Here is a 13,490-nt window from a genome sequence, read left to right as displayed (position 1 = left end):
TAGTCGGTTGGATCTGGTTCGGACAGTAGCAGTGTGCCAGACCCATGCATTGCCATTCCCTTGGCCGTGATTTATCCTTCAAGCCATCCTTACCAGAGCTGGGTCGCTTGTTAGTGCCACTCTGATCCCTCAGATGTCCACACCCCTCACCCCCTTGGGAACCACCCCATATTAATACGGAGTTGGCTATTAGTGTTTGGGTTTGTGTTAATAGTTTCCTTCTCACCCGGAGTGCCTGCAGTATATCATCTCTGACCTCTTATATATCATCATAGCTAGCTCTTCATCAGTCTACGATTCTTCTATTCTACGATTCATCTACTCTATTATCCTCCAGTACTGTCATCATATTATACTCGATAATCATCCTTTGACATTCAATCAGCTACACTTGCAGTCTTGTCTTCAACACACCCAACCAGCAATCCAACCACGTCAACATGTTGCACTCATCCTATGGGGGAGCGTTGGCTGCTGAGCCTTTCCACTCATATCCATACGACAGATTCTACGACAACACACACAACACTCAAATGGCTCTATCACAAGTCACCCAGAGGCTATCCCGAGCATCTGCGGGCTCGTCTCTCCGAGTTGTCAAGCCTTCAAGCACCAGCACCAGCCCACGATCGTCCGCCGCCAATTCAAGAAGGCGCACAATCATCAACGATTCTCAGGCAGCGAGAAGACAACAGCAAGTCCTGGAATACATTTCGTCAACACAAAACACCGAATCGTTTGTGCCAAGAAGGCAATCACGGCCTGTCAGCTGGCATCCATCAACTCACCTGCAAACACCTCAGGTTGAATACCTTCCACAGCAGACGTTTTATGAATACCCGGCCATGCAACAGGGGTACCATACCGCCTTCCAGCCATCCCCTCCAATGGCATCTTACTCAAACAGCACCTCGCCATCATCAAACTTTTCTCCGCTGCCGCTGCCCTACCAATCTACAGAGGTCATGGCCACCGCCTCGGCTGATGAATGGCAGCAGACAGCGAACCAGTCGGCTCCATACTATCACACTCTGGCTGATAATCAGTTTTTCAACGGCGCTATCAACGAGAGGTCCCCTACCAATGCCCTGAACTGGAACAGCTACATCTACCAAGGCTTCAGCGAGACCTCTCCACCTACACCTGATTCTTTCCTCCCTTCCGCACAACAGCCCCAAGCGGATGTCCCCGAGGCAGCTATTCAAACCTTGGATGATTCTGAAGAAGAGGGAGAAATCCTCATTGGAATGGGACTCTATGATACACCTGGCAAATACGAAGATGACCCGCACCTGAACAACTATCGCTCTACGGTATCATCTCTCCTTGGATCTTCCTTCAAGCATCAAGAGCCTACCGGCAAGGGCTTGAAGCTGGAAGAGACTTGGGAACCTCCAAAGTCTGATGACGAAGACGATGAAGAGGAAGAGGAAGACGAAGAGGAAGAAGATGACGATAATTAAATGCATATGCGGCTAAGCATACTACGATACGAGATTTATGATCAATAATGGACAACCCACGGTTTGATACAGGTTTTGGAAGAGCAATGGCTTTGTTTTCTTTTTCTTTTTCTTTTTGTTAGCGGGAGCCAACTCACGGAAGGGTTATATGTGGGAATCTACACAGATGCGGATTTCTACGATTTTTACTTCTTGTATTTTTAGCGGAAGCTCTAGATGAGCAAACCAAGCATGATGTGTACTATTGGATGGATCCTGGGACAGCGATGAATTTTTTGGAACCAAGGGAAAATACCCCCAAGACTGGGAATGGGATATCGGAGGGCAAATACATGTACATAGAAGAGAGCACACAAGTGCCTGATTAGCACGAAGGAGCTTAGCAGCTCCTCTGGCTCACGCCACGCAGACTTTAGCATAACAAGCATTAATGCCACAAACGAGATGCCTCCGTTTGCAATAAGTGCGTATGACATGTAAGGAAGACGGAAGACTGATCACTCGGAAGTTGTGGTGACAATGCGGGAGGGGGCCAGGAGCTACGGTGCTACAAGGCAGGTAGGTACCTTGTAACCAGCAATGTCGTTGTCCGTGCAGGGCAGCAGACAACGCCACACGCTCTAATCCAGCCGTTGAGCACCACTACCAAGGTTGAGCCTTGATGCTCCTTTGTGCGTGCAAGCATGCGTTCGGTGACATGTACCCAACACAGGCCTCGTCGTCACGCCAAAAACCCAAAAAAACTCCAGCAGGCGAGCAGAGCCGCTAACACAGCCGCTAGCGGACCCCTGTCGCACATGCGTCGGCGAGTGGGCCGGAGTGGGGTCGGCTGCATTCTGGAAGGCTGTACTCAGGAGGGGCGCCTGCTGACTGGCCAAAAATCTCCAGTTTTCTCCTGCTTTTTTCTCTCGCCTTTGCGCTCTTCCAAGGGCATGGGCCTCTTCTGTTTTCTGCTCCCCACATCCTGCCCATCGGTCCCCTTTTAGCAGCCACCCCTCTTCTGTCTCTTCTGTCTCTTCTGTCTCTTTCCTTCTTTCTTACTCCACCCCACCCCTTTCATCCGAGCCGGGCTAATGTGCACTCCCCATCTTTTTTTCTTCTTAGTCTCTCTCTTTTTTAAGTCCCTTTTTTTTCCTATTTTCTTTTTTCCTTTCTTTAATCTTTTGGAGTGTTAGCGGCAGCGCTTGACGCATTTCCAAGTTTTTATTCTCTCTTTTTTATTGGAGCCTGGAATTACGTACTCGTACTTACGAGCGTTGCTGCTCTGCGCCTGCAATGACACACAAGGAACGCCTGACGAGTTGAAACGGCAAAGTGGTGCATACTGTGTGCCCCTCATCCCAGCCTTGTCGTGCCCAAGAGATGGAAAAGTGGACGAGAAAGCTGTTGATTGCCTGCACTCCGACTGCGCAGTCTTTACGGCAATGGCGGATATGATATGATTGTGATTTTTTTTTTCTATCCTCGGCTCCCTAACGTTGCGGCATACCGTTGAGGTCTTACTTTTGTTGGGGCTGTCTGAGCCACGGCTCGGCGTCACTGCCAATGTTACTCTTCTTTTTTCTTCTCCTTTGAAACCCTTGAATATCCATCCATCCCTCTATTCCTTACACAGCATGTGGATGCTAATAGATCCTCCTACTACCTACTACCACTGCTAGGTGGATGAGGGGCGTTTTAACGAGTCTCCTGAATGCCATCTCGCTTTTGGGCGGGGATCAGAGCCAAGGAACGACAAGCAGTGCTTAGCAAACGGGACTGAGAGGGCGGGTATCATCTTGCAGGCACGGAATCCAGCCAAATCTCGAGGACGGCCCTTACTGCAAAGTACCTATACTCATATACCTGCACAAGTGCTAAAAATCGTGAAATAGGTGGCCCCCCCGTTTCGCCGAGTGCTACGGAGCAAGACTAACTGGCCCTCTATTTTTTTTTACCTCGCCTGCAAGTGGGTTTAATTTTTTTTTTTGTTTAGAGGGGGCGGCTTGGGCGGTAAAGCATTACAGCAAGGTGCTAGCTAGATGATGCCTGTAGGCGGTTTTCCCTCTCTTCTCTAGATTATGCAGTTCCCTACCTGGGTTGGGCCTGGGCTTTGGATGCCGGTAATTGTGGCATTTTGTTTTGTTCCATTGCCCTTTTCAGCTGTGATTCGTCGTACCGACCTCTGTACCCGGCGCATCCCTGGCTGCAACCGGCGGTCCTTTTTACTCTTTTGCCCTTTTGCCTTTTTTTCTTGTCCTTACTCTCGAGTGGGGGTTAACGCCATGATCGGATTGTATGACGGCCGAAGGGTCGAGGTTGGAGATCAAGGGGGGCGTTTCCATTTTTTGCCTGATCTGATGGATATGATGCTCCAAGGCAGTATTACTCGGGGGTCCAAGCCCGACGCTGCCGGGTTTTGCGTCTGTTGCTGCACTAGAGGCACGCATACTGTACGAGTAAGTGAGCTGCCGGCGTTGGTGACGATGCGAGCTGAGAGCTGAGTTTAACACGGACGGGGGCGTCTCGCGTTAGCAATTTACTACTAGCAACCCCCCGACTTGCCTTATACACGTATATGGAGCGCAGCTTGCGCGACTGAGGCTGGATTAGCCTTAGTAGGCAACAGCTGATGGTGTTGGTTCTGTTGGCTTTTCGTCACAGCACCGCTCATCTCCATGCCTCGACCGCCGAGCTGTGTCAAGTCCGCTGGCTTGTGACGAATGTCCACTGCGGCCGGTTGATGCAGATTGGAGCAGTGCTACGATAATGGTATAGGTACTAGTAGTATTCCATGTACATGTACATGTACTCGAGTTGCCCGCCAAAAGGCTCCATCATGCTACTGCGAGTAAGTACCGACTTCGTACTTACACTGCAGCTTTTCCGTTCTCCTACCTCCCGCAGCACGACCCTGCATTTGGTTTTTTTTTATCTGGAGCATGGAGAACCTCGGCGGCCCCCCCGGATGCCGGAAGGAAAATGCCTCTTTGCAGTGGTCCCCCTATGGAGTACGTGATTTGTTACGTGCAGGAGACGTCCCGGCGATGCTAGCTGCTGGATACATACAAGTATCTTCAAGGCACGCAGCTCCATACTGTTGGACTATTACGTTACTTTGGCCCCTTCGTTTCTCTCTCTTTGCTGGTTGCTTGTAATCCGCCAGGACCGGGTGGGATATGCATGACCGGCTGCAATTAGCCCCAGGCGAACTGAGAATGAAACGAGGATGATGGGTTAGTGATGAGATGATCCCCTTGGAAAACTAGGTAGGCCTACCTTGTACTGTATATGGGGCATGAAGAACAGTTTCTACGTCGCAGTAATACTAGCATGTTGTAGCACGGAGTAGATTCTGGATAGCGTGAGCATGGCTTGTGATGAACAGCTGCAAGGACACACGAGCATACCTGTACGGTAAGCCTAATAACTGAGCAACGCCCTCCAGAGGAGGGCTCCATCGGCGGCTTTTACCGTTTGTCCTGCAGTTGTATTACTAAAGCGGCTTTCCGAAAGCGGTCTGATGAAGAGAGAATATGACGGCAAGTCTAACTTTTTTATGTGCCATGTAGACTACAGTACATGCTGTAGGACTCGGGTGAAGCACAACAAACCACACAGGCCCCATTCTTGACGGCTGGAAATGGCTGCCGTAAGTGGGCCTCGCTAATTAGTTAGCTGGGCTTTTTACTGCTATTCTTTTTTTTTTTTTTCCTAATTGTTTGCTGGATCTTGGCCTAATTGAAAAGAGGAAGCTCGTTAATTACAGGGCAAGGGAGGGGAAAACAAGTGGGAAAAAAAGAAGAAAAAAATTTGCCATGCATGGGGCAATGAAGGAAAAGAATCCCATTTGTCTACTATAATGCGGAGTTAGCAGGGTCGTTTACGTTTTTTTGACCCGGTCGTGTCGGTGGGATGATTGTGCTACCGTTTGTCAGTTGCATTTTACATGTACTGGTGACTGAACAGGTTGATGATGACATGACATGGGATTACCGAGGTGTATCTACGCAAATGCTACTTGTAAAGTGGCAAACAAATATTGAAGAGAGAGAGAGGTGTGTAAAACTGACTGAGCCTATTGCATGCAGTGCGATATGGAATGGGTAAAAGTCACGACATGACAATGGTTTTCGTCCTCTAGTTTATTACTAATTGATGGTGACGGCGAGAGTGTCGAGTAGTGCTAGCAGCAGCTTAGTTGATTTGCCGTTTTCCAACTTGATTTCTGATATTGATTGAATTTTTTTTTCACAAGAAACAGCTCTGCCCAGCATCTGCTCCTTCACTCAACTTATTGGGTTGGCAGTTGTAGATTTATTGCCAAGTTGGGAAAAGCCTCGAGCAGCTTTTTATAGGTAAACAATTCAATTTGTGCATTCGATCGCCTGCCTCCACCGCAAACACTAAACCAAATCAGTCCACCGCTTTTGCATCATCTTTTCTGTCTTGCACGCTTGTGAACTGAAAACGCCCTTTTTTCACTTCCTTCGCCGTCACACCATTCGTTTCTCTCTTCCACTAACTTCTTTTTTTTCCTTTTCCTTTTTCTTTTTTTCTTAAACCCGCGTCGTTGGTGCCTGGGGCCACCCCCTGCTGGCCTTTTGATGGTGCAGTATGTGTTCACGCCTTGGCGAGACCGCCAGGAATTGCTCCTTGTGCGGGACCAATTCTACAGCTCCGAGGCGTTGACGCGGGCTGATGCTGCTGGCGGTGCGGCGTCGTCGAGTTGTATCCAGGGCGGCAGAGCAAACGGTCGTCGGGTCGAGGAGGCAGCTTACAGAGATGCATATGCTGAGGACGAGAGGGAGGGGGAGGGCTTGGATCGCTTGAATCAGGGGGATGCAGGGCGCACTACTGCTGCGGCCAATGACTGCCAGGCTTCATCACGAGAGCAGGGAGACCGGGACGAGCAGCACAAGGCCGTGGGGCGCGTCTCCATGTGGATGCAGCGCGGCAACTGTCCGCACATGGTGGAGTCGACGGCACTGCTCATGGCTGCGGTCCTGAGCGACGAGGCCGCGGCCGCGGGCAATGCAGGAGCATCGACGTATGCTGTGAGGGCTGCATATGCAGCTGCGTTTAGTCGGTAAGTTTCTGGCCGGGGGGCAGCTTTGCCTGTCCCTGCTTTTTTTTTTGGTTGTTGCTCTTCTTCGCTTTTGCCTTTCTTCTTTTCTCTGGCGGCATGGGCAAGGCAGGGCATGCATCGGGGATGAGCGGCCTGCAGACAGCCTGGAATCTCAAGAGGGAAAAGTGTTGGATGAGGAAATCCAAGGAACAGAAGAAGACGGGGACCCATCGCCTGCATGGATATGATATGATATGCGGCCACGGACGTCATCGATGTCGATGTTTGGGAGGTTCCCGTCCAAGGCAGCACGGCATTGAGATGGTGTGATGGTTACCGCCTTTCGCTCCTCCTTTCACATGGCCATGCAAAAAAACACATCTGTAGCACGAGGGAGAATGACGCTAATTGATATGCTGTCAGCTTTGTCACTGGCTTGTTGGACGGGCATCAAGACAAGCTGCGCAAGCAGAGCATGTACTCTATCGCCAAGAACATTGGCCTGCCGGCAACCTTTGTAGAGCTTAGGCACCAAGCCACGCATGAGCAGCTGCCGTCGCTGGCCAAGCTGCGGTCCGCTGCAAGAAAGGCTCTCGTTTGGATCTGGGACTATTACTGGAAACACCTCGGCGAGGCAGAAAAGGCCAAGGATCCGTGCAGAGAGCTTGTGCTGTCGTATCTTCGAGAGGACGACGAGGCGTCGAGGCACAGGGTTATGAGGCAGCTGCGCCGGTGGGACCTCGAAGACTTGCAGAAGACGATTGCAGAGCTGCAGCGGACGCTGCCGGGAAATCAAGTGTTTCTCAAGTGCTTGAAGCTGTCCAAAGACATGGCAGCCATGACGGCTGAAGAGGCGAATCACCCGGATCCGAAAGTGGGCGGGATGCCGGAGCAAGAGCAGGAGCAAGAGCAAGAGCCGGACCGTGGCTCGGAGCCGGACACGGGATGGTCTCAATATAGCGGCGCCTGGAGACCGAAGCCAATTGGTGTAGTGTGAGTGATTTGTACGGTGTAACAGTTGCTGTATTAGAGGCGTAGAAATAAAGATACCCAGGCTGTTTATTTTCACTGCGAAAGAACAAAAAGGCAGGATTCCAAATTTCTGCTTCCGAACCTCTTCCGAATTCTGTCATCAGCGTATCGTCAGCTCTCTTTAGGTTCGCGCATCGAAGCTGCAGCCAATCACGTGGCAGCTATTAACGACAGCAAATGGATCCTCCGCATTTACGGGCTCACTCACAAAAGAGCCGTAAGCAACCTCTTGACCAAACCTTGGATCTTCTCGCACCTTCTTCCCCTCAAGTATAAAAACACCGACCACTGGTGTCAACGTCAACTTTGTCACACTTATGAATAGATTGATACTGCCTCGCAGACAGCTTCTCACCCAGAGATTTGGCGTTTCCGTGAGTCAAAGATTCGATCGTACATGTCATGGGCGATGATATAAGTCCTATCTGGAGCTTTGCCCCTCATTGCTGATTAACCCCGTTGCGCAGCTTATAAACAACTCACGCAAGATGCATATCCAATCGATTCCCATGTGTAAGTTTGTTGCTGCCAGGCGCGCCTGAAGGAATTTTTGGAGCTTGCGAGGAAGATGATTTCGGCGGTGATACCAAAGGGCTTCAAAGCTAATTGATGGGCTTTGGTAGGGGTTGGGAGCTCCAACAACTATGCGTATCTCGTGGTTGATGACAAGTCCAAGGATGCTGTCATTATCGATCCTGCAAACCCGCCAGAGTGAGTCGCTTCTCCAAGCAGTCGAGTGTGTGAGGATGGTGCAAACTGACTGATGTGATTAGGGTCGCTCCTATTCTAAAGGATGCCATTTCATCGGGCCAGATCAACCTGACGGCCATTGCCAATACTCATCAGTATGCGTCCCTCGCAATAGCAGGCATGCATCATACAGATATCTAACGCAAGTAAATAATTGTAGCCACTGGGATCATGCCGGAGGCAACAAGAAGCTGGTATATGCTATCCTGCGTTTCCTACGTTTTCCTTGTTCCTTTGAAAAGAAATTGGCTGACATATAATGCCTCAAGCTTGCTGAGCTGAACGATGAGAAGCTCACCATCATCGGCGGCAAGGACTGCGAGGGAGTCACCAAGACGCCACAGCACGGAGAGACCTTTCAGATCGGTGACATCTCTGTTAGGGCCGTCCATACCCCTTGCCACACGCAGGATAGCATCTGCTATTTTATGGAGGACTCGACTGGCAAGGCAGTCTTTACTGGTGATACTCTTTTCGTTAGCGGTACGGAATGATTTCAAAGCGCTGAGCACGTTATCGTGGTGCTGGATTACAAGAGGTGTGCGTTTACTGACAAACCAACTGGATGGTAGGATGTGGTAAATTCTTCGAGGGCAATGCGGCGGAGATGCATGAGGCGCTGAACAACCGCCTTGGAGCGCTGCCAGAGGACACTGTTGTCTATGTAAGTCGTTTATTACCATCCAATCTGTTTACTTCTGGCATGAAGGGGGGAGACGTGGGTGAGTTTTGGGCTAACGAATGTGCAAACTCATTCTAGCCCGGACACGAGTACACAAAGTCAAACGTCCGATTCACCATTTCCGTGTCCCAGACGGAGCCTATCAAGGCACTCCAAGAGTTTGCGGAGAACAACCAAGTTACGACGGGCAAATTTACGATTGGTGATGAGAAGGTACGTGATTGTTCGAAAGGGGAAAGATGATGGCAGCAGACTGATGATGAAATTACAGAAGCACAATGTCTTTATGAGAGTCAACGTAAGTCCAGTGGTTTCCACAAAATCTCTTGAGAGAAGGGATGAGCTAAACCATTTGATTTGTAGGATCCCGAGATTCAAAAGGTTACCGGCGAGACGGACCCCGTGTCCATTATGGGAAAGCTGAGGGAAATGAAGAACAACTTCAAGTGAGACGGAAACAAAGAAAAAAACAGAAAACATGTGAAAAGAGAACGAGGACTGGCGACTAACGGCTGCGCGCTTTCTAGGCCTTTGGAGGCAAAGATATAATCAAGTCTCACAGACGGGTACTTTCGCCTTAACACAGGGAGTTTTTACCTTCACACAAATAAAAAACAAACACTTTTGATAGTAGCTTTAGGGATGTCTCCATGATTCACTTGGCATGCAGCGCACAATGCGCGTGATGCCGCTCGTTAACACGGAACAATCGCGTCAGTTAGAAGTGATGACTTGATTGCGTTTTTTACTCTTGCTTCACTGTCCACACTTGCGCGCTGTTGGGCATCTGAGGCGGCAAGCTCTAGCAAATTTTGAAGCGGCTATTCTAGAAGAGACAAGGACATCACGTGTGATTGGGCGTTGTGTATACAAACCTTTGTGATGGGGCCGTTTTATAAGATGATTTCCTTGGAGCGTTGGTGCTTGGGAAGCCAATTCTCTCGGCTCGACATCATCCTGCCGGATCGAAGTACTTGCGATATCTCATGATTGATGAAAGTTATCGCAGTATTGGCATTTAATTGCCATGGATGTTGCGCAGGCTCGACATCACAAACAATTTTTCGTGTGTCATGTGAATTGAGAGACGAGAAAGAGATGTGAGGTGTAGAGAATTTTTTCAGCACCGCAAGCAATTTAAAGCAGCGAAAAGTGGCACCCACAGTATAAGCAACGGATTTGGTCGCACCCAGCACTGTATTGTATTCACGTCTCTTCTATCCTCGTTAGCCTCGCGCCGTGCATTATCATCGCCAGTGACATCAACGTGCATTTTCATCTGCACAGCAATAACGAGCCCAAATCACCCAATAGCAAAAGCTCTCTCTGATCGAATCCTTTTGCAAACTAAATTAAGGGGTTTTCTGCGCCGAAACATTAATTATACAATTAGAAACCCACATGGTAAGCACCGTCTGCGACTCACCCAAAATCACACCACAAACCCTTTTGTCTTCTCACCAAAAAAAAAAAAAAAAAAAGCTTACCACGAAAAACAGCCTCCGAAGCGCAAAGCCGGCGGTCCCTCCACCGCGCCCAAGCCGCGCCAGTCGAAGCTCGCCAAGGAACACAATGTCTCTGCGCAAGAGGAAGGCGAGATTAAGGAAGCCTTTGGCCTGTTTGCGGAGCCCATGGACGGCGAGAAGAACGGCGTCTTGCCCATTAACGATGTCAAATCGGCGCTCATGTAAAGCAGCCCCCCCTATTTCCCCCGAAGATGTGGATATATATCATTATAGATATGCATATATATACCTTTCAGCAGCGCCAAAAAAAAAAAAAAGAGATCAAGAATACTCACCATAGATCTTCCTCCAGAGCCCTCGGAATCCCCCCCTCCTCGCCCGCCGAGCTCCACGAATTCATCTCCATCCTCGACCCCGACAACGACGGCTACGCCACCTACGAGCCCTTCTTCGCCATCTGCGCCCTCAAGTTCCACGCGCGCGAGGACGACACCGACGCCCACCACCGCGAGGAGCTCGTCGAGGCCTTCCAGCTCTTCACAAACGGCCACGACGGCCCCATCACGCTGGCCCACCTGCGCCGCGTCGCCGCCGTGCTCAAGGAGGACGTGGACGAGGAGCTGCTCAAGGACATGATCCTCGAGGCGAATGGCGGCGTGGGCGTTGCGAGGGGCGTGGAGCTGGATGAGTTTGATGGCGTGATGAGGAACGCTGGAGTGTGGCGGTGACGGCGCTTTTACGACTTCTTAATCTTATAACAAAGAGGACGACGGGGTACCTTTTTTTTTTTTTTTGGCATTGACGATTTGGCGGATAGCAAGCTTTTGGATTTCTTTTCCTATTCTACTTGGCTTTTGCGAGGCGCTGGGAGTGGCTAGACCTTTTTTCTTTTTTTTCACCTATACGCGATTGTTTAAGCTAAGTACATGTGTTTGCTCAATACTTCTTAAACAAGCAATTTGGGCTCTGCAAAGGACCAAAATTATTCCTTAGATGCCATGTTTTATACAATAAGGAAAGGCCAAAGTATATACAATACAGTACTATAGTTCACCCGTGGAATATGGTTGATACTACACTGATACAAGTCTTGACAGGCGGACACGTATATTGTATTTCATAACACAGCTGTGCTCTATCTACAATTCAAATCAGAGCGGAATCCAACGACAGATGTGACAAAACGCTTTCTATATAGAGACAGAGTGATGTATATATGCCCAAGAGTAACTAGGTAGGTAGGAATGTTTGAAACAGATATAGTAAAGAAAGCCCCATGAAACAAAAACGCCATTATCATGCCCAAGATGATTCGAGTATGTAATTGTAAAAAAAGTCAAGACGAGACTCTCTGTGACGTTGAAGACTACATCGCATTAAAAAAAAAAAAACTGAGTAATGGACAGACACACACGCCGCTTGCTCATTGCAGCAAAAGAAGAGGCGTCAGCTTTCAGAGAATAAGAAAAAAGGGGGGGAATTTCCTCTACTGAGGAGACGCAATCGTCACCGCAGGAGCAGAAGCCGAAGCGGCAGGCGAAGAAGACTCTGCAGCAGCAGCGGCATTCGCAGCAGCAGCAACAGCAGCATTGCGCTTCTGGGTGTCCAGCACGGCCTGCAGCTCGGGCGGGGCCTTGAAGCCCGCGTGGTCCGAGTGCTTCTTGTAAAAGTAGTTGTCGGGCTTGGGCTGCAGCTCGGCGGGCAGGTCCTCGAGGATGCAGGCGATGAGGGCGTCGACGGAGTTTTGCTTGGACGAGTCGCGGTGCCAGACGGTGACGAGGTGGGAGTTGAAGCGGACGGAGAGGCCGACGCCGCAGATTTGGTCGGCTGCGCAACGAAATAGTTAGTTTTTTTCTTTTTTTTTCTTTCCCTTTCTTTAAATCCTGCTTTTAGTAATATATATAAACGCACCCTCGTCAATGACGCTCTGGAGCTTCTCGCCAATGGCCAGCAGCTGGATGCGCGTCCAGAAATCGGGCCCAATGGCCTTTGGCACGCGAAACGTCCAGCTGCCGCCGTTGATGTTGCGGCGGTCCTCCCAGATGGGCCGGAAGCCCGACTTGAAGAGGTATATTGACTCGCGCATCTTGATGTTCTCGACGGGGGGTGTTGTTGTTGTAGCGCCAAAAGTCCTGGACCGACTCGATCTGCGTGCCAATCTTTTCGAGCTCGGCCGTGTATTCGCCCTCGCCGGCGCCGGCTTTGGGGTCTTTGGCTTGTCTAGACGAAAAGCCAATGTTAGCAGATTACACACCCGCATGGCTAGAGAGAGAGAGAGAGAGAGAGAGAGAGAGAGAGCGAGAAACAAACCTGTCGAAATAGACGTCCCAGTAGTGCTGCGTGGGCAGGGGTCGCATCGACTTGAAGAAGTTGCTCTTGGCATCGTCGCGCTGCTCGGCCGGGGAGCTGATCTCGTTGGAGCTGGAGCTCTGCGCGAGGCCGGACAGGCCGCGGGTGAAGAGCTGTGGTCTTGCAGCCATGGTGTTTTGTTGTTGTTTGTCTTTTGGGGGGGGGTGATGCGGGACAGACAGCAAAAAGCGAAAGCGAAAGCGAAAGAGAGTGAAAGAGTGAAAGAAGAAGTAGAAAATACAGAGAGCAGCAACAAAAGAACTGGCTACAGATATCTCAGTCTGTCTGTCTACCTATCCAGCAACCAGAATGCCAAAGGACGTTAAATAGCAGATATACGTCAATTATCTATACCAACTGTCGAGGTTGTAACAGCTGGACAGGGCCTCCTGCGTGTCACTCATAGCCTTGTCGTGGCGGGGTTTGATACTTTGGTCCTGGCCCAAGCAAGCACTAAAAACCATGCATCCACTTCCTGGGGGGCTTTCTTCGCCTAGAGAAATACCGCCTCCAATTGAAAGCTTGAGCTTTTAGAAGGGGAGGCGGATTTTACAGGGGGGGACGCCATAGCGGCCTGTTCAGCGGCCTTGCAGCGAAGAGGGGGTCTTCAGTTCAGCGCCGTCTTAGTGGCTCGATGGGCATCCAGGCGCCTCTCGAAACACCGTCGATGGCGGCAACGCGTCTGACTCGCCAGTTGAACA

The 13,490-nt window shown here is 50.2% G+C and overlaps 5 protein-coding genes across 5 annotated transcripts; 4 read left to right on the top strand and 1 right to left on the bottom strand.

The window, feature by feature from the left end:
- Positions 1-440: 440 nt before the first annotated feature.
- On the top strand, positions 441-1,463 carry TrAtP1_011144 (uncharacterized protein; the record flags this gene model as incomplete). The annotated part of the gene is made up of 1 exon (XM_066114984.1): positions 441-1,463. One exon carries the CDS (start codon positions 441-443, stop codon positions 1,461-1,463), a length of 1,023 nt encoding a protein of 340 aa, XP_065971081.1.
- Positions 1,464-5,541: 4,078 nt separating this feature from the next.
- TrAtP1_011143 (uncharacterized protein) lies at positions 5,542-7,577 on the top strand. Its single transcript, XM_066114983.1, has 2 exons — positions 5,542-6,531; positions 6,934-7,577. Exons 1-2 carry the CDS (start codon positions 6,050-6,052, stop codon positions 7,505-7,507), a joined length of 1,056 nt encoding a protein of 351 aa, XP_065971080.1. The 5' UTR covers positions 5,542-6,049; the 3' UTR covers positions 7,508-7,577.
- Positions 7,578-7,859: 282 nt separating this feature from the next.
- TrAtP1_011142 (uncharacterized protein) lies at positions 7,860-9,424 on the top strand (the record flags this gene model as incomplete). The annotated part of the gene is made up of 10 exons (XM_066114982.1): positions 7,860-7,916; positions 8,010-8,055; positions 8,166-8,253; positions 8,316-8,387; positions 8,453-8,486; positions 8,562-8,775; positions 8,865-8,956; positions 9,053-9,187; positions 9,246-9,272; positions 9,338-9,424. 10 exons carry the CDS (start codon positions 7,860-7,862, stop codon positions 9,422-9,424), a joined length of 852 nt encoding a protein of 283 aa, XP_065971079.1.
- Positions 9,425-10,375: 951 nt separating this feature from the next.
- On the top strand, positions 10,376-11,168 carry TrAtP1_011141 (uncharacterized protein; the record flags this gene model as incomplete). Its single annotated transcript, XM_066114981.1, has 3 exons — positions 10,376-10,378; positions 10,474-10,661; positions 10,793-11,168. The coding sequence occupies 3 exons, from the start codon at positions 10,376-10,378 to the stop codon at positions 11,166-11,168; spliced, it is 567 nt and encodes a 188-aa protein (XP_065971078.1).
- Positions 11,169-11,528: 360 nt separating this feature from the next.
- TrAtP1_011140 (uncharacterized protein) lies at positions 11,529-13,183 on the bottom strand. Its single transcript, XM_014093304.2, has 3 exons — positions 12,751-13,183; positions 12,352-12,660; positions 11,529-12,267 (listed from the first exon to the last, which is right to left on the bottom strand). The coding sequence occupies exons 1-3, from the start codon at positions 12,821-12,823 to the stop codon at positions 11,927-11,929; spliced, it is 723 nt and encodes a 240-aa protein (XP_013948779.2). The 5' UTR covers positions 12,824-13,183; the 3' UTR covers positions 11,529-11,926.
- Positions 13,184-13,490: the final 307 nt, after the last annotated feature.

This window comes from Trichoderma atroviride, chromosome 6 (assembly GCF_020647795.1).
Source record: "Trichoderma atroviride chromosome 6, complete sequence".
In the NCBI taxonomy this organism is placed as follows: Eukaryota; Fungi; Ascomycota; class Sordariomycetes; order Hypocreales; family Hypocreaceae; genus Trichoderma; species Trichoderma atroviride.
This window is presented reverse-complemented; position numbering and strand designations above follow the sequence as displayed.

Excerpts from the sequence above, each read along its gene's own strand:
- TrAtP1_011140 (XM_014093304.2), bottom strand. The coding sequence starts at position 12,823 with ATGCCAAGAGCAACTTCTTCAAGTCGATGCGACCCCTGCCCACGCAGC. Across the intron at positions 12,661-12,750 it reads TGGGACGTCTATTTCGACAG|ACAAGCCAAAGACCCCAAAG; the intron begins GTTTGTTTCTCG and ends CTTTTCGTCTAG. Across the intron at positions 12,268-12,351 it reads CCAGAGCGTCATTGACGAGG|CCGACCAAATCTGCGGCGTC; the intron begins GTGCGTTTATAT and ends TTCGTTGCGCAG.
- TrAtP1_011143 (XM_066114983.1), top strand. The coding sequence starts at position 6,050 with ATGGTGCAGTATGTGTTCACGCCTTGGCGAGACCGCCAGGAATTGCTC. Across the intron at positions 6,532-6,933 it reads TATGCAGCTGCGTTTAGTCG|CTTTGTCACTGGCTTGTTGG; the intron begins GTAAGTTTCTGG and ends ATATGCTGTCAG.